The 18,788-nt window shown below is 58.7% G+C and overlaps 2 protein-coding genes across 2 annotated transcripts; both read left to right on the forward strand.

Moving 5' to 3' along the window:
• Window positions 1-13,762: 13,762 nt before the first annotated feature.
• JKF63_01693 (uncharacterized protein) lies at window positions 13,763-14,287 on the forward strand (the record flags this gene model as incomplete). Its single annotated transcript, XM_067897739.1, has 1 exon — window positions 13,763-14,287. The coding sequence occupies one exon, from the start codon at window positions 13,763-13,765 to the stop codon at window positions 14,285-14,287; it is 525 nt and encodes a 174-aa protein (XP_067753896.1).
• Window positions 14,288-14,572: 285 nt separating this feature from the next.
• JKF63_01694 (uncharacterized protein) lies at window positions 14,573-14,734 on the forward strand (the record flags this gene model as incomplete). Its single annotated transcript, XM_067897740.1, has 1 exon — window positions 14,573-14,734. The coding sequence occupies one exon, from the start codon at window positions 14,573-14,575 to the stop codon at window positions 14,732-14,734; it is 162 nt and encodes a 53-aa protein (XP_067753897.1).
• Between the last annotated feature and the right edge of the window lie 4,054 nt (window positions 14,735-18,788).

Here is an 18,788-nt window from a genome sequence, read left to right on the forward strand (position 1 = left end):
GGTGGAACTTGAAGAATTACCACACGCAGCAGCGTGCGTATCAGCGGACCATCGCTGCCATGACGCTTGCGCAGACGTTGAATCGCAACCGCAGCTCCTCGCAGGAGGCCGCCTCGGTGATGCATAACTTTGTGCCGCGTGACCGAGAGGAGAATGCGGTGCGGCGGGTACTGCACCAGCTCGACACGGCGCATCCCCGGATCATTGTCTTCACCGGCTTTTACGGCTGCGGCAAGAGCACGGTCTGCCGCAACGCCGTACTGAAGGAGCGAGTTCCGGCTGTGTACGTCGACATTCGTGGCGCCGAGGACACGCTGCGCAGCGTCGTCAAGGCGCTAGGTGTGAGCAACGTGGAGGTCTGCGGTGATCTGCTTGACTTTGTGGAGGAGGCGTGTCGGATGGCCAAGGCTGCGAGCGGCAAGACGCCGCTGCTCATGCTGAAGCTGCGCGAGGGCAGTAGTCTGCAGCGCGTGTACAACGACGCGGTGGCGTTGGCGTGCGACCGTCGTCTGTGCCATCTCGTCATGGAGGTGCCGATCGAGTCGCTCAGCGTGGCGAACACGAGGCTGCCGCGTCTCGAGTTTTGCGTGATTCCTGCTTTCAACCGCCGGCAGGCATTCGACTACACCCAGCACACCATCGACCCCGTCAGTCTCAACCACTTCATTGACATCGTAGGAACGAACAGCAACGATTTGGACGAGCTGTTTGCCGCTGTCCGCCAACGCCGCGTCTCGGCAGCAAAATACACGAATCAAAAGCTGTTGAAGGCAATGCGCCAGCTTCAGGCGACGTGCGCCAACCGCCCGCAGCTTCGTGCCGCACTGCAGCAGCTCTCAGCCTCCCCCTACGACGATGGACAGCGCACCGGCGGAGACACGACGGCGCTGTGCAGCCCTGCACTGGAGGACATTGTCTTGTACGACCCCGTACAGGATGTGTGGTTGTTCCGCAAAAAGCTTTTCCATTCCGCCTCCCGGTGCTGCTGGCTATAGGATGCGATGCGAGCTGTGAAGGGGGCGGGTGACGAGGAGAGAGGGGTTGTTGGGTCGGGTGTCCGTGCGAGGGCGTGTGTACGAGAGTGGAGGGGGGGGAGTTGCCCACGCATGCATAAGGCCCTCCCCCTCCGCATCCATCCACCGCCGGGGGCACTGCCACCTTCCTCGCTGCATCACATCTGCAGGGAAATCCCGCGCTTTGGGTATCCCATGGTGCACCTCCTCTTTTTTTTTGTGCGCTTGCATGTGTGTGTGCGTGTGTGTATGAGTATGTGTATGTGTGTGTACTTCTTTGTCTCATCTCCCGCCGCTGTCGTCAATATGGATTATCCTGTTGTTGTCTGTGGTCGATGAGCGGTGTGCAGCCGGCATGTGGGCGATGGGATTGACGTGCTGGGGTTGCTGCTGCTGTTGTGTGAGGTGGGCGGTATTGTCGCCCTTCGGGCACCCGCGGCGGTGTCCCTCCACTGCTCCCGCCGCGTCCGCCTCAGCCCGGCCCGGGCCACGCCTCTCCATAAGGCGTCACAGAAGTGCTCCCCACGACAACGTCAATGGGGGGAAAGCGCAACGGACAGGGCCCGCCGATACGCCCTGCACCGTTTGCCTGGTTCTCGTGCCTTGTGCTTGTCTCCTCGCTGCGGCGGCGATGTCCTTCCCCATCTCCCCTCATCCGCCGGCTTGCTCTGCTCGTTTGCCTCTCACGCGTGTGAGTCCGTCAATGCTGTTGCCCTCTCTCGTTGCGCATCTCTCGCAACCACACGTGTTTTTCTCCACTTCTCTGTCCTTCCCTCTTTCTACGCCTGCTGACACCTGTGATGCCCCCCTCTCCCCCTCCCCATTCCCCATCCCCCACTCCTCAAAACATAAAACGAACACGCACACATGCACAACCACGTCAATGCGTATGCACATGGCATCAAACATATCCCCTCACCAAGCATCGACACTCTTTCGCTCTCCCGACGTCCCTTGCGTCTCCACCTTTCTCCCCATTTCTCTCTCCCCTCGGATCACCCCCACCTCACCCATCTCAGCTCTCTACGGTCACGTTGAGTGAAACAATGAAGTGGAGAATCAGCCCTGTCCTCTATGCCATCCTGCAGGCCATCGCATTTCTGGTTGTGCTGATTGGCACCCCGCTGGCGATGTTGGCCGGAAAACCTAACAGACTTTACTCCCAGGCTTGCATCACACTTTGGGGCGGAAAAGAGGATTGCCGTACTCGCACCTACGACACCAAGATCGCCGACCTAAAGCAGAGCTGTCCCCGCCGTTTTCACCGCTTCCGTGCGGCTGAGGCATTTGCAATCATATCCATCTTCGTGTACGGCGCGGCGGCAGCCTGTGGCGTCATCAGGCTGTTCTGCTGCTCTGGCCTGCGTTGGGCTTGCCTGGTGCTGAACATAATTGGCATTGTCACTGCGTGCGTCACCTGGGCGGTCGTCGCTGAGGCCTTTCACCGGGACGACACTGAACGTTGCAGAAAGTTCGAGGATGACTTCGATCTCGGTGCCGGTTTCGCTCTCTTCGTGGTGGCCTGGTGCCTGGATATCGTCAACATTGTGGTCTTAATGCTCCCGTGGTAGGCCAGGGAGTGGCGTAGTGAGGTGAGGGGGGTGGGTGCAGGCCCGTAATAGTAGACCCGGTTGATGGAGAAAGAGTGTGGAGGATACCACGGGAAGTCGGGGGGCGAGCCGGGTAGCGGCGCGGGTCTCATGCCAGCAGGGAGTGGAGAGGGCTGGAGAGCTGCGGATGCTCACATGCGTCTCTTTCCGGCCCCTCTCCTACCCCATCACTGCCCTCTCGTGCCAGCGTGCGCTGCGGATCTCCTGCACATCTCGAGGGCCACCCTCGCTCTCTCTTCTTCTTTTAATAACACTCCTTTTCTCTCCCCTGCTACGTTATGAGTGACTGTCCGTTTGTGTGTTGTTTTGTTTCTCCCTTTTTCCGTGTTGCCGTCGTTGGGCTCATGCGATGACCGCCTCTTTTTTATTTCGAGGGGGTGTAAAATCGCACCTGGCAGAGAATATCGAGTATTCTGCACACCGCCCGTCTCTCTGGCTGTCCCGCCCGCTTGTCCTCGCAGTGCGTGTATGTGTGTCCCCCTTTTTTGCTCTCTTCATGTTCTCGCGTCCCCCCTCCCCTCCAATAGTACAGGCACGTGCGCCTTTGAAGTGTTAGGAGCACACCGTTACGCCAGCAGCAGCTTCCCTGTTCCCCCCCGCCCCCCTTCCCCAACTCGCCTCCACCTCAAATCCTCCTTCCATCCGCACGCCAGGGTGGCAGGCCGGCAAATCAACGGTGAATGAGATGGGGGCGGGGCAAGGGGGGAGTGTCCAGCATGGCGACGGGAAGCCAGTGACGAGTAGGAACGCGGGTCACCGGGGCGACCGGGACGAGGGCGAGAGGCGTAGGGCCCCACCCTGCATCGGTCACAGGTGTCCGCCCCCCTCTCGCACGCTGTGTTGGCGGCGGTGCGTTTTCCTGACACTTGGCATGCACACACCACAGCTCTCTCGACTGGTAAGAAGTGTGTGGGGGGTGAAGGTAGATTGGAGAGCAACAGGCGCAGGGGGAGGAAGTGAGCTGATCGCGCTGGGCAGTGAGTGAGCAAGCGTATAGGCAGCGGTTTCCAAGAGAGTGCGGGGGATAGGGCGGTGCCAGGGCTTGCGATGAGCGCGTACACAGACATGGATTAGGAGAGTCGATCGATGCTCCCCCCTTCCCCATTTTTGATTTTCTTCCGTTCGCATGGCACGGGGGACGTCACCCGTGCGAGGAGTGCGCATACGTCGCACACCGCAGGGTCGGACCGCTTCATTTTACGGCACGATCTTCGCATTTATTCCCCTCCTCCCCTCCCCTTATTTTGGTTTACTCCTCTCCGAAACGTGTTCTCCGCTTCCCTATTATTATGAGGGACAACATCCTTTTGCTTCTTTCTTTCTTATTTGATCCATCGACGCTCAACTTCTGTACAAGAGAATGATGTTGTGGAGTGCAACTGAAGGGAGGAGGGAGGAGAGAGGAGGAGGAGGGGAGGGGGCACGCAGCCTGTTGGCCAGTTCCCCCTCGCTCCTCCTCTTCCCTCCTTCTGTGCACGTATCAACGTTCGTCTGTCTGTGCTGTCGGATTTGTGCCTCTCGTCGTTGCTATTATTCCCCTGGATGCCCCCCTCTTCGTTCCTCTTCCCCTCCCGATTCTCCGTCTCCCACCACCTGGGTGGCTTCTCCTGTGCGCTGTGTCCCTTTTCCCTCTGCCCAACTCTCCGGCTCCCTCTTCGTCTTCACCGTGCCCGCCTGTCTCGTCGACGCCCCTTCTCTGCCCTTTTCCCTCCTCTCCCTCCTCCGCGTGTTTGTCTGATGGAGTGAGGTGGACTCTCGTCGTGGGTGTTTTTGTGTCCAGCTCCCCCCCCTTCACGTGTGCGTGCGTGCGTGCATTCGCTAGGGAAATGGACCACAGCCTTGTCTCCGCGGATGTGCGGGGGAGCTGGCGCTGCCGCCAAGAGAGCGCTACCACCGAAAAGGGACGGGGGGGGAACAGTCACAGAGAGAGAGCACCCGAGCATGACTTGAGGCACACCGTGGTTGACGAGGGAGTAGGGCCATTGAAGCGCACGACGACCGTGAATCGAAAAGGGGGAGCACGAGTGGGTGTGCACGGAATTGCCGCCTTCCACCCAATCCTCGCCTTCGCCCACTCTTCCCCCCTACCCCGCCTCTCTCTTTTCTTCTCTTTCAAAAATACTTTAAACCTGCTTTTGTTTATCTTCATTGGTGTCATGCGTACGATCACATACGTGCGAAGAGGCACGAGGTGAAATTCTGTAAAAAGTCACTAGAGGGGTGGCCGCACCGAGAGAGGTGCAGATTGCGAAAAGTAACTCGCACGCGCATTGTCTGGGAGGGGGAAACAAAACGACATTTGCTGGCACTCTGCCAGGAAGCAGTGGATCACCAGCAACGGGGAGTGGGGTGAGGTGCCACACCCGCTCGAGCTCAGTCCGGTGCCAGCCAGCAACGGGGACGAGCACACCCGCAGAAACGTGCAAGGAAAAAGGCGCGTGCGCAAGAGGAAACAGTGGCGAGGCGGTGCCGCTGCACACAAGTCTCTCTCTCTACGCCCCCGCCTTCTACCCTTCCACCTCACCACTGCTGCCTCACTCTACGTTGATCCTCTCATTTCCCGGCTCCTCCCTTCAGCCCCCCTCTCCTTCCCCCTCCCCATATCGATCCCTGGCACACACACACACACACACCTACACCCCCACCCACCCACACTCACGTATACCTCCCCCCCCCCCGTGTGTGTGTGCCATCGAAAATGTGCTGCCGTCCCTGCCGCGTAGGCATTGTCTTCTACGGCATTTTGCAGGTCTTCGCCTTCCTCTGCATCCTTGTGGGCACCCCAGTCGACCAGTTCCGTGTGCAGAACACGGATCTGCTCAGTGACACGCCCTGCCTGACGTTGTGGGGCTGGAAGAGCAGGTGCAACTCTGCGGAGTGGGATGTCCTGACAAAGAACTGGTGGGCGGGCTGCCCAGCGCGCCTGACACGCTTCCGCGCTGCGGAGGCGCTGGCGATTGCTGCCGTCCTCACCAGCGGCGTTGCGTGCCTTTTCGGTCTTGTGATGCTCTGCTGCTGCCACTGCCTGCGCTGGCTGTGCCTGCTGCTGAGCATCATCGGCACCGGCTGCGCCTTTGCTGTCGCTGCGCTCATGATGGACGCTTTGTACAACAACCATGAGGAGGGGCTCCAGATGTACAACATGTCCTGCAGCGCGCTCCGCGAGAAAGGCTCCGTCATCGTGTATCCGACCACGGCGGGTATCGCTGGGATGCTCACGAATTACAAGTTGGGTGCCGGCTTCGTCTTGTACGCTGTCGGCGGGGCCCTGTCCCTCATCAACATCGTCTTTGTGATACTGCCATGCTGAAAAAAAAGGGGGAGGTACTCCCCTGCGCTTCCGTGTGTTGTTTTTGTGTGTGTTTGGCCTTTTGTTTTCATCTGTGTACTCTGTGGAAAGGCGCGTTCGCCTGATTGGCTGGGGAGAGGTGGTGTGTGGTGGGGGGTGCGGGCATGGGGGAGGGGGTGCTCGCAGACCAGCCGAGAGGCAAGCTGCGGAGCGGGTGTGTGGGCACAGCGAGGGGGATGCGAGCAGGAGGACGAGGGCACGCCGCTGAGTGCGATCGTGGACGGCTGTATCGCAGCAGAGCAAGGAAATGAAGCGGCTGCGGCTGCGCAAACCCGCCTGGCGGATCCCACACGCGATATTCGAGTGGGTGAATATCTCGCCTCTCCTTTCTTGCGTTCGCGTGGGATTCCGCACAGCTCAGCGCCACTCCCCTTCCCTCCCCTCCCTCCGCTACTCTGCTCTTTGCCCGCATGCCAGTTCTCGATGCGTGTGGGCAGAGTGCCGCGCCCCTCAGTCGCCTGGTCAGCACCACATAACACTTCTTGAGTGCGCCCTTTGTTGCTCTTTTTCTTTGATTGATTGTCCCACTGTCCCCCCTCGTGCCAGGCCCTCTGCGAGCTGCTCACGCACCCGTAGATGTCGCGCGTGGTGCACCATAGCACACATCCGTTCTCGAGTATTCCTATCGAGCCCTCCCCCCTTCCCCAGTTCCCTTGGTGCCATTCTATTGTTTTTGTTTCTTTGCTTGTTTGTTTGCCGTTGCTGGATGGCGCACCCGTCCACCGCCACCCACCCACCCAAGGCCGAGCCGCCGCTCTCTTCGTGTCGCGGTTTGCCCTTTACATCATTCTTTTTTTTTCGTTGTTGCGCCATCTGTTCTGGCCTCCTACGTTTTCTGCGGTCTCTTCTCAGCGTTGTGATCGCCGCTGTGCCATCTTCGACGTGTTCTCATCACTCCTTCCCTAAGATCCCGTATGGCTGCGTGTCGCTGTTCTTTTCCAGCGCGCCGGTATGCGTTATCTCCTTGTTCAGTTGTCGAGGCTTTTCATCTCGTCGTTGCACGTCACCATGCTGACGCACCCAAGCGAGCATGTGTGCGGGGATGACCGCACAAGAGCAGCACAACAGACGAACGGCGCGGAGAGAACCGCTGAGCTCGGGGGGGGGGGGTGGAGAGGAGGGGGTGATGCAGCACCGCTGTGGCAATCTAAAGATGCAGCAACAGATGGTGTTAACGGTGCACGCGTGAATGGAGGCGCGTACACCCAAGCAGGCACACGCGCGCACACAAAGGCACCAAAAGGATAGGAAGGGGGGGGGTAAAGGACGAGCCAATAGACGTGGTGTCTTGCTTTGCGGTCACTCGCAGTCTTTTTCCCCTCCGTCATGTGGGCTTTGTTTCTGTATGTGTGGCATCTATGTGTTTGTTGCCGCACGCCCCCCTCGCCTTCCTCCCTCCCTCTGGTCTCATCATCAATTCGCTGTTGTTCGTTTGTTTTTTTCGCGATAACTTGACTCATTCGTCCTCTTCGTCTCTTCGCACCGTCTCATCGTTTCACGTTCCTGTGGTTGTTACAGAGAGGGGGGAGGGAGGAGGGACAGCCTCCCTCTTCTTCCCCATTCTCCCATGACGAGCCCTAAACTGCCCCGCACCCACTAATACCCGCACATGTGCACCCGCTCCACCTGCATATCCCCTCCTCTGTCATTTTTCCCCCACCTCACTGCCCAACGTGACTGCATCTGCCCCCCCTCCCTCTTCTTCCCTGCGCAAGTGATGTGCGGGGTGCAGGAATCAGTGTGTGGACGTACATGTGTGTGTGCGCATATCTGTGTGTGGGCTGGCGTATATTTGTTCGCTTCTACCTTGTTTGATATTGTGTGATCCCGTTCCCCTCGAACCCCCCCTCTTCTGAAGAACTCTGGCGCCGTCATCATCTCTGCTGATCTATCCAGCCAGAGGAAAGGGTTTCTTGACCTCAGCAGTGCTGAAAGAAAGACACACGGACGTGGAATGGCCGGCCGGCAACAACCACCGCACCGGCAAACAGTAAGAAAGCGAAGTGCTGTTTGACCTAACGTGATCGGCGGGCTCGTTGCTTCATCGGCCGCCCTACCGTTGCCTTTTCCTTTTTAGTTCGTATTTTTGTCTCTCTCTCTCTCCAGCAAATGGCGTCACACCGCACCGCTTAGCGTGTGTGTACGCACGTGTGCGCCCCCCCCCCGTGCGGGCGAGCGAGCAGGTGCTTCCCGGCATTTACGTGTCTTTGTTGCCTCCACCCCTTTTCACCCTTCGTGGTCGTCGTTTTTCTTGGCTTATACGCCATTGTTGCCCCACTGCGTGTATTGTCTTTGTTTCCCTCTCCCTTTCTTCTTCTTTTCCCCCTAAGTCTATCGATCTCGTGGGCGCTGATCCCCCCCGCCCCTCTCCCTCCCCGCCGGATCTGCCAGGGCTGTGCGAAGTTACATTTATGTTTTTGTGTTTGTTGGTGGGAGTGGCTACGTTCCTATCGCGTGATTCTCTTCTGGTGTGCTCCCCCTGTTGGCGGGTACCCGCATCCCGAACAGGACATCAAAGAGGCGCGCCTCACATGGAAGGGTGGAGACGCGAAAAAAAGAACAACGAAAGGTGTTTTAGCGGGGCTCTTTACCGAGACAAGCAAACAAATGTGGAGCTAGTGAATGCGACCCTGCGTTCTTGCAAATAAGCTCATGCGCCTCTGCGCCCACTCTTCCCCCTTCTGACGCGGACTCAAAGCGATCACAAATACTTGCTGCGCGCCAGGAGGCGGCACCGACGAGTGATGCATCGGTGGAAGCGCTGCGAAGGAACGGCGAAGCATCCGGGAGCGTCTAGGGCCAAAGCAGGACGAATACCGCGTGGGTGCAGCAGTCGGCAACTGCCCAATGTTTTATTTTTTCTTGTCTTTGGTGTGTGTTTTATGTGTGCCCCCGTTTTTGTTCGTATTTTTCAGCGGGGCGGCTTGGAAATGGAAATGGAAATGGAAGTGAAAATAGAGGAACCGACACATTTCTACCCCCCCCCCCCCTATCCCCCTCTCCCCCCTCCGGCACTTCCCTGTCGAAGCGCTCGATGGAAGCACATTAACACCGCCTCCCCTACTAACCGACGCGATGGTGAATACGAGGGAGGGAGGGAGCTGCTCGTACCGATAGGCAGCGCACGTGGTGGCGTGTGCCCTTCGCCTCCCCTTCTCTTTGTTCGCGTCCGCATGGGCTGATACGCCCTGTTCACTGCTTCGGTTTGCACACACCCATTCACTGTTCCCTCCTCTTTGTGTGTTCCTTCTACGCCCCACGCACCCCCTCCCCCTCCCCTGCCTCCTTCCCCGGTAACCCGCGTCACCCTGACTGTCGAAACAACCCGACAATGAAATGTGATGCTCGTGGTGTTCTTGGCGTGTTCTCCTCTGTTCCTCTCACTTCTCCGAGCGCCTGTCGACGACACGGAAACATGAACACCTACACGCACATCATCGCACCTCTGAGCGGTTTTCTCTGTACGCGACTTGGCTTCCACGGCGTCGAATACCCCCGTCAAACCCGCCGCATGCGGTAGTGCCGTTCCCCTATTGATTCGTTTGTCAGCCCGTCTTTTTTCTTCGCTGTCTTTCCTCCTCGCTTATTAATCGCGCGTATCTCTCACCCCCCCTCACACACACACACGCACACACAAAGTGTAAATAATCTCTCACCCCGAAAAGAATATTATTAACAAAAATGGGCTGCCTTTCGGCGATCATCTTCGGCATTTTTTCAGTTCGCCGCGGTGGTCTTTGTCGCTGTCGGCACCCCGTTGGCGATGATCCAGCCGCGGGGCGATGACATAACCCGCAACGGTTACTGCACCACCATGTGGGGTATTCGAGGGCAGTGCTTTATTCCCAGGTACTCAGCGAGGCCTCATGATATCTGGATGGCGTGCAGCAACCCTGCGCAATACTTCAAAGTAGCACAGGTGTTCTCCATTGCAGCTATCATATTACTCCTTGTGTCGATGCTGACAAGCTCCCTCGATTCGTGCTGCTGCTACTGCGCCAAGATCGTATGCATTGTGCTCAACTTGGCGGCTGCGTGTCTGGTTGCACTGATCTGGGGCTTAACGCTTGACTCCTATCAGCACAATCAGGGTAGCCATACTGTTGAGCAGGTGGCCGTGTGCCAGCGACTGCGCGACTTCCCCGGTGTCGACAGCAGTTTTCCTCAGGGTATGCAGCTGGGAGCTGGTTTCATTTTGCTTGTGTGCGCCATGGCCATCAGCGTGGTGAACGCGTTCAGCATCCTTATTCCGTGCTGAGGTCGAAATCGAAGGCTCCCGCCCCGTCTCTGCACATGTGCACCCACACGACTGTGCGTGTGTCTGGACATTGCCAGAGGTCTAACTAAGCGAATTGCAATGTGAGTCGGCTGGGGCACGACGAGCACGACGCTTAGCCGTGCGACGGAGGAGAGGGAGGGAGGGAGGGAGCGAGGGGGGGGGGAGAGACGTGAACACAGAAATGGAACATGGGAACGCATGGACGCGGTACGTCTGGGCGTTTTGCACGCGACGCGCAGAGATGATATCCACGCACACGCACACGCACACTTACACACACCGGGCGACCTGGGACGCACTGACACGGCTGCACATCGATGGAGGAGATGCGGATTGCCTGCGTTCTCTTGTCATGCGTATCCCAAACGGAAGGCAGGGCTCTTCGCTGTGCTCCTCTTCGCCTTTGAACGAAATACGCTTCGCGCTGGATGTTTTTTTTTTCGGCCGTCCGCGAAGGCGAATGCGCCACCGTATTTCTGTGGGTGTGCGTGGCAAGACTGTGACGACTGCGTGCTGCCCCCAGCAACTGTACGGGTACGATGAACCCACCACAGTGAAACGACTTGGCGGGCAAGGAAGACCGACAAGGGCAAGGGTGGAGGCAGAAGCGGGGGGGGGGGGGGGAAGCGGTGCGAGGAATAACGCAGCAACCGAAACCGCCCCATCTTCGTCTTCCCTACCCCCGCCACCCCGCGCCCATCTTGGGACTTCCTTTACGCGCTCCAGGCGTGCACGTGTGTATATGCTTCTTCTCAATTCCCGAGTCACTGCTCTGTCTTTGGCCCCCTCCCCTCCTTCCCCGACCCCTCTTCCCCCCCCTCCTCTACCGCCCGGTTGTGCCAGTGATGCTTCTTCCTCTTTGGCATGCTTTGTGTTGTGTTTGCTTCGTGTCGTAACGGATGCTTCTTTCCCTATCCACACACCAGGGGAGTGCACAGAGGCAGCGCGGCACGCCTCGAGCGGCTCTTCTCTTTCGTCCCTCTCTACTCTTTGCCGGAAGCAGCCGTTTGCCGTCCTTTGCGTCGCGCGTGTAGGTATCGGCGCGTGTTGTCAGGAAACGAAGAGGGAGAGGTAAACCCCTGACTACGCACACTTTTTTTCCCTCTGTGTTATCTTCTCGTGACCCCCTCCCCCAAAGACCTTTATGATTGTGTGTGCAAGCCTGCAAGCTTGTCACCACGCTCTGTTTCTTGTTTAAATCCCCTTTTTTCCCTTCAGCAGATAGAAGAGCCTCTCCTCCCCCTCTCCACCTCCACTTCTCCCCCCACCCACCCACACACTATTGTGACGTTTGTCCCCCTCTTCCTGATGTTTCTTCAATAATGTGTTGTTTATCCTTCAGGACACAGAAGTCCGTGTGCGGTTTATTTCAGGGGAGGGAGGAAAGGGGTTCTCCACCCGCACCGTGGGGAGGCTGAGCAACTCACCACTGCCCCCTGTCCTCCTCCTCCTCCTCCTCCTCCTCCTCCTCCCCCCCAAAAAAAGACCGCCAATGCTGAATTGCCTACGGCAATGACAGAATCGAGTACGTGCGGCATAGAAAAGCCAAGCAGCCTATCGCATCTCCGTCGGTGGCCAGGGCCTGGATGATGTGGGTGTGCAGGCAACCTGTGACAGCTTGCAAAAAAATGGTACCGCCTATAGGACGAGCGCAGTGTCAGCATGACTCGGGTGCATCTCAGCCGGCTCTCATTACTCGCGAACGGGGAAGCCCGAACCACCACCACGCCTCGCAAGAGAGTCGCACCGCGTGGCTGCGTACCTCATGCCAGCAGCTGTGAGGCGGCGTGCAAAGCGCATGCCGTGCATGGCTTTGAGGCAGAGGCCATGCCCAAGCGACTGCATGGACATTGCTGTTGTGCGCGTGTAGCACTATGCGTAGCACCACGCGAGTGGTGTGGGTCATAAGTGGGGAGTGTACAGTGTTGTCACTCACACGTCATATAGTGCATCAGAGCAGAGCCGATGGTGGCGACATTTCTTTTTGGGTTTGTTGTTGTTGTTATATTGCTTTTGTGTTCTACATTATTCTTGTTTTGTTGTTGGTGGCTTCGCCACCCCCATTTCCCTCGCATCATACCCAGACACCTACGTGCAGTGTTGTGCTTGACTCGCTTCGTCTTTATCCCCTCGCCCGTTTACCTCATCCCTTTCTCTTTCTCTTTCCCCTCACCACCTCTCGTCCGCCCGCCGCACGATGCCATTTTGTCCGGTGCTAATGGAGGTCGCTGGGTGCCTGGACGATGAAATCGTGCGCGATGTAACGCAGTGACTGCGTCGCCACCGCCACCGCTGCTGCAGGCCCGCTGCTCACTGCTCCGAAGAGTGCGGTGTGTGCCAACAAGATCCGCCTTCTCGTCGGGCGCTTTTATCCGCCTCAGCAGGTGCGCGCGCAACCCCGGAATCGCGGCGACTGCACCACTGGCGTGTGGTGTCGACCGCGCTGCTTGGCTCGCCCTCGGGTGCTGCCTCCCAGCCGTGCTGGACTGATGTCCCAGCGACGACGGCACTCGGTGGAGCCACCCCTACTACCGACTGCCACGATCGAGCCGTGCGGCGTCTGGAGGACTTCATGGGGTTCCATTTCCTGCCGATCGCCATGAGGCACAACAGCCCCCCCCCCCTCCTCCAGCCCACCGGTGGCGGTGCCTGCATCGGCTAACACCTTTGTACTGCGACACTACGTGAAGGGGAGGGGGGGGGGAGAGCCGCACATGCTCGTTCCTGCTAGCGGACTCCTCCTGCACTTCTGCGAGTGTCTCCACGGTCACCGTCGCGGCAGCGGCCACCGTTGACTCGCGGGCAGCGCCGCTCAGCGCGTATGCCGCGGACGTGGGCTGTATCGGTGCGACCCTCCGGTGGATCATTTTCACTCACTGCTATGTCGACGGCGCGTCTGGGCTGACCAAACTGCTCGGGCGCTTCTCGGCTGCCCGTGTCGTCCCCGGAATTCCTCTCACGCCTGCCGGCACAGCGGAGGACGTGCAACTCAGCCCTCGCCCGCGACTCAGAACTGTGCGCGTGCCAGCCCTCTCGCCGGAGCGTCTACTCGTTGAGATTTGCCTCTCCGAGGCGCGTGCGGGCCTTTGCATGGGTGTGCTCTGGAGCACCGGTGCGACGCCCCGCTGGGACCTGCTTCAGTGGTCTCTCTGTCCCCGCGAGACAACCGGCGGACCTGTGCCGCCGTTTGCCTTTATCAACAGCAGTGGTGACGACCGCGATGCAGCCCTGGTGCACACTCACGGTGTGCTCAGGAGGTACGTGCTCGATGTTTACTTTGCGCCGCTGCGCGCTGTTGGCAGCGGGCCGAGAGGGAAAAGCGGTGGAGCGGCCAAGACGACTCGCACCGACGCGTCTACGATGAGCAAAGAGAGAGAGAGAGGCGACGGGAGTGGTGGCTGACTGCGACGCTCTGCCGCGAGTCGTGCTGCTCCCCGCACACGGCGGGTACCGCAACGTGACGAGTCTGCCGGATCTCTACTGGGTGGCGCATCTCGGCGACCTCACGCGTATGAGGCACTCCCGCACGGTTATTGACACGCTCGCCACGACGACAGAGGCGTTCGCCAAGGACAGCCGGCGTTTGCCACCGCTGCCGCACCCGCCGTCCTTCGACGCGAGTCGCGTGGTACATCTGCGCCAGCTACTTGCGCTACTGCAGCCTGAGCACCGGGCAGTGTGTACGGCAGAGTTTCCTGCTGATATGCAGCAAGCGCTGCGGTACACCTTCGACCCTGCCGTCGCACGCGGTGACTCGTGGAGTACACCTCGCCAGCAGCTCGCTTCCTTCTCGTCCTACGTAAGCCTCGTCGACGTGCGCAGTGCCACCGCTTACCACGCGCTGCACCTCTGCGGCGCCGTTAGTGTGCCGGTGAGTTTCCCGGGCGCGGCATACGGTGCGTCGAAAGCAGAGTTGCGGCTGCCATGTGCGACAGAGGAACAGCGTGCTGAGGTCTTGCAACGTCTCTCAGCGCTGTCCCCAGAGAGTCGTGTACATGTCCTGACTCTGGCCGACTTGCCATGCCCCTCGGAGTAACCGGTGGAGCACTCGGGGTAGGGCGGGTAGGCGATTGTGACGAAGCTGCCGTGGCGGGAGCTGCAATGCAACCCGCCTACCAGTGTGCCCGCTGATGTGCTCCTTCGCCACACCCTGCATTGGATACAACGCGGCGACGCACTCTCTCACTTGATGTCGTACGAGCGCCTCGCTGCAGTCGAACTGGCCGATACGCGCGTCGTGTGAGACGTGCGCACGCCGTACGAGTTGAAAAACGGCTCGCATCCGCACAGCGCTCATGTCGGGCTGGCGGCATTGTGCGCCATGGCAGTCGGAGACGCCGCTGCGGCATCGCCGTCGCTGTCGCAGTGGCGCTATAATTGGTCCCCAGGGCTGGCGACCGCGTACATGGATAGGATACACACAGCCTGGCGCTCCTCGCAGGACTCTCTGCCGTGCGGCAGGCCTTCTCTCTCCCCGATGTGACGGTCTACTGCGCTGGTGGGTACCAGTCGCTGATTGCCTTGTCGCTCTTGCAGCGTGCAATGGAGGCCTCCACGACCCCGGCGTGGCGCATGCTGCGCATGTTCAGCGTCTCGGGTGGCGCCTTGCAAATCATGATGCAGCGGCCAGACTTGTGGCAGGACAAGGACCGCTCTATTGTATTAGCCGACCCAGGTAAGAGAGAGAGATATATGTGAGAATGAGACGGACAAAGAGAAAACGACAAGAAAATACGTGCGCCGTCTTCTCCACTTCCTTCGTGTCCCGGCGAAGCAGACCTTCTCGATAGGCCGCCTCTCCGCGTCACTCCTCCCGCCTCTCTCTCCCCCCTCATGTTCTCTTTTTTCGCTCTTGACGAATGATGCGGAGTCGTGGAAGACACCGGCGCGTCTCAAACTGCAAAGGAGTGTAGGTGGGGGAAACGAGGTGGGGGGAGCGGGCGGTTGCGGGTGGCGATGGGGACGGGGGGGGGAGCACCGAAGAGGAGCGAGGCTCGTCTGTCTATCAGTGCTGACGTAAGGTGTCACCCCTTCGATTTCGGTATCTGAGTACGTGCGTGCGATTCCTGGTGTGCGCGTGTGTGCCTGATTTTATGCGCGCATGACGCCCTTTAGAGCGAGCCTGTCCACAACAGAGCAGCGCGTCGTCCTCGCGTGTTCTACGTCTCCCTTTTCTCGTCACGCAACGCGGTGAAGCGCTGCGTGATGTCTATGACCTTCCCCCCCTCACTGTCTCCCTTGAATGTCCGCGTGTCTGTGTGCGACATGGCAATCCGCTTGCACAACGGCGTTGGCGCCTCTTGTTCAAGTCGTTTATCTCCCACCCTTTTCTCTCCCTCCTTCTCGAGGAGGAGGAAGACATAGTGATGGGAAACGCAGTGCAGGTATCGCTTGTGTGTGTGTGTGCTTCTTTGTCTCGTCTCCCGCCGCTGTCGTCAATATGGATTCTCCTGTTGTTGTCTGTGGTCTGTGAGCGGTGTGCAGCCGGCATGTGGGCGATGGGATCGACGTGTTGGGGTTGCTGCTGTTGTGTGAGGTGGGCGGTATTGTCGCTCTAGGGACACCCGCGGCGGTGTCTCTCCACTGCTCCCGCCGCGCCCGCCTCAGCCCGGCCTGGCCCACCCCCCTCCATAAGGCGTCACAGAAGTGCTCCTCACGACAACGTCAATGGGAGGAAAGCGCAACGGGCAGAGCCCGCCGATACGCCCTGCACCGTTTGCCTGGTTCTCGTGCCTTGTGCTTGTCTCCTCGCTGCCGCGGCGATGTCCTTCCCCATCTCCCCTCATCCGCCGGCTTGCTCTGCTCGTTTGCCTTTCACGCGTGTGTGTCCGTCAATGCTGTGCCCCCTCTCGTTGTGCATCTCTCGCAACCACACGTGTCTCTCTCCACTTCTCTGTCCTTCCCTCTTTCTACGCCTGCTGACACCTGTGATGCCCCCCTCTCCCCCTCCCCATTCCCCATTCCCCACGCCTCAAAACATAAAACGAACACGCACACATGCACAACCACGTCAATGCGTATGCACATGGCAACAAACATATCCCCTCACCAAGCATCGACACTCTTCCGCTCTCCCGACGTCCCCTGAGTTCTCCCCTCCTCCCCATTTCTCTCCCCTCGGATCACCTCCACCTCACCCATCTCAGCTCTCTACGGTCACGTTGAGTGAAACAATGGGGTGCCGCATCAGTCCTGTCCTCTATGCCATCGTGCAGGCCATCGCATTTCTGTTTGTGCTGATTGGCACCCCAGTGAAGATGATCTCGTCCAAGCCTGACGAAGATAACACGCAGGCTTGCATCACACTTTGGGGCGAAAAAGAGGATTGCCGTGAGAGAGCTTATACCTTCAAGAATGACGACAGGTGGTTCTACTGCCCACGCCGTCGCGACCGCTTCCGTGCGGCTGAGGCATTTGCAATCATATCCATCTTCGTGTTCGGCGCGGCGGCAGCCTGTGGCGTCATCCGGGTGTTCTGCTGCTCTGGCCTGCGTTGGGCTTGCCTGGTGCTGAACATAATTGGCATTGTCACTGCGTGCATCACCTGGGCGGTCGTCGCTGAGGCCTTTCACCGGGACGAAAACGAGGATTGCCTAAACCTGGCGGAACTAGGTCGACTAAGTACCGGTTTCGCTCTCTTCGTGGTGGCCTGGTGCCTGGATATCGTCAACATTGTGGTCTTAATGCTCCCGTGCTTGGTCAAAGAGTGTGTAGTAAGGGGGGCGGGTGCAGGCCCGTAATAATAGACCCCGTTGATGGAGAGAGTGTGTGGAGGATACCACGGGAGGTCGGGGGGCGAGCCGGGTGGCGGCGCGGGTCTCATGCCAGCAGGGAGTGGAGAGGGCTGGAGAGCTGCGGATGCTGACATGCGCCTCTTTCCGGCCCCTCTCCTACCTCATCACCGCCCTCTCGTGCCAGCGTGCGCTGCGGCTCCCCTGCACATCTCGAGAGCCACCCTCGCTCTCTTGTCTCCAACCCCTCTTTTTTACCCTTGTAACGTAATTAGTGACTGTCCGTTTGTGTGTTGTTGTGTTTCTCCCTTTTCCCGTGTTGCCGTCGTTGGGCTCATGCGATGACCGCCTCTTTTTATTTCGAGGGGGTGTAAAATCGCACCTGGCAGAGAATATCGAGTATTCTGCACACCGCCCGTCTCTCTGGCTGTCCCGTCCGCTTGTCCTCGCAGTGCGTGTATGTGTGTCCCCCTTTGTGCTTTCATGTTCTCGCGTCCCCCCTTCTCCCTGCTTCCCCAATCCCCCTTCCACCCACACGCCCGGCTTGCAGACCGGCAAACCAACGGTGAATGAGATGGGGGCGGGGCAAGGGGGGAGTGTCCAGCATGGCGACGGGAAGCCAGTGACGAGTAGAAACACAGGCCACCGGGGCGCCCGGGACGAGGGCGAGAGGCGTAGGGCCCCACCCTGCATCGGTCACAGGTGTCCGCCCCCCCCCCCTCTCGCACGCCGTGTTGGCGGTGGTGCGTGTACCTCACACTTGACATGCACACACCACGCCTTCACAGGCGATGCGACGCGAAAAGGAGGACGTGCAAGAAAGCAGCCGAAGAGACAGCGGGAACGAGCCAACAAGGGGAACTGAAAAGACGAAAAGGTGACACGGCCGCTTTTGTCTGTGTGTTTCCTTTTCCGTCCTCCCTCCTTTGGGAACCGTGTGATGGTGGTGATGACTTGTGCCCGTGACAGTATCGCTGTGCGCGTGTCTGTCTGTGTGTGTGTGCCATTCTTTTTTTGTCTTCTATTTTCTCCCCGTATTTTGGAGCTCGCTGTGTTGCCCCTCTCCTCTTCCCCTCCTCTCTTCCCCTCCGAGAAAAAATGCATCAGCGACGCTCAGTGCCACTTTACTCCTCTTCAAGGACGGATAAGAGAGGGAGCGCCGATCTCTTCTGCTGCGGCTGTCGATGGTGATATGGTGTGATCTGCGCGCATGCGTACAATCTCCTCTGTTGGTGCACAGGGTACTGCGCACACATATACAGACACGTAGGTACGTACACATACCCACACACGTGTATTTTTATCTGTGTGTCTGTGTGTCTTCCACCAAGGCTGCCTTTTTTTTTTCTTTGCGGCGGAGGGGAGGAAGGAGGGAGGGCATGAGGGCTGCATGATGGCTCGTACGGTCCTGTTTGCTCGGGGGGCACTAAATGAAGAATTGTTGCAACCGACCGGCAAGTGCAGGAATACATACTTGTGTATATCCACGCGCACGCAGACAACTCATAAACCGGCATGCGCACATCACAGTGGAGAGGGACATGAGAAGGGGGGAAGTCCGTTGTTGAGTACAACAGTAACGGTGAAAAGAACGCACACACCTCCTAAAAATGCACAATGGTGTGCCTTCTAGATGTATTACAGGATAACGACGCTTTTGTTTTTCGAGTCCTTATTTTTTTGTTCGGAGTAGGGGGGGATGGTGGGAGCCTTTCAATTTTATTTACAATATTTTCTTTTTCCGTCTGTACGAGGCGATGGTGTTGTGGAGTGCGACTGGAGGGAGGAGAGAGGAGGAGGAGGAGA

The sequence above is a fragment of the Porcisia hertigi genome, chromosome 34 (genome assembly GCF_017918235.1).
Source record: "Porcisia hertigi strain C119 chromosome 34, whole genome shotgun sequence".
NCBI classification, from domain to species: Eukaryota; Euglenozoa; class Kinetoplastea; order Trypanosomatida; family Trypanosomatidae; genus Porcisia; species Porcisia hertigi.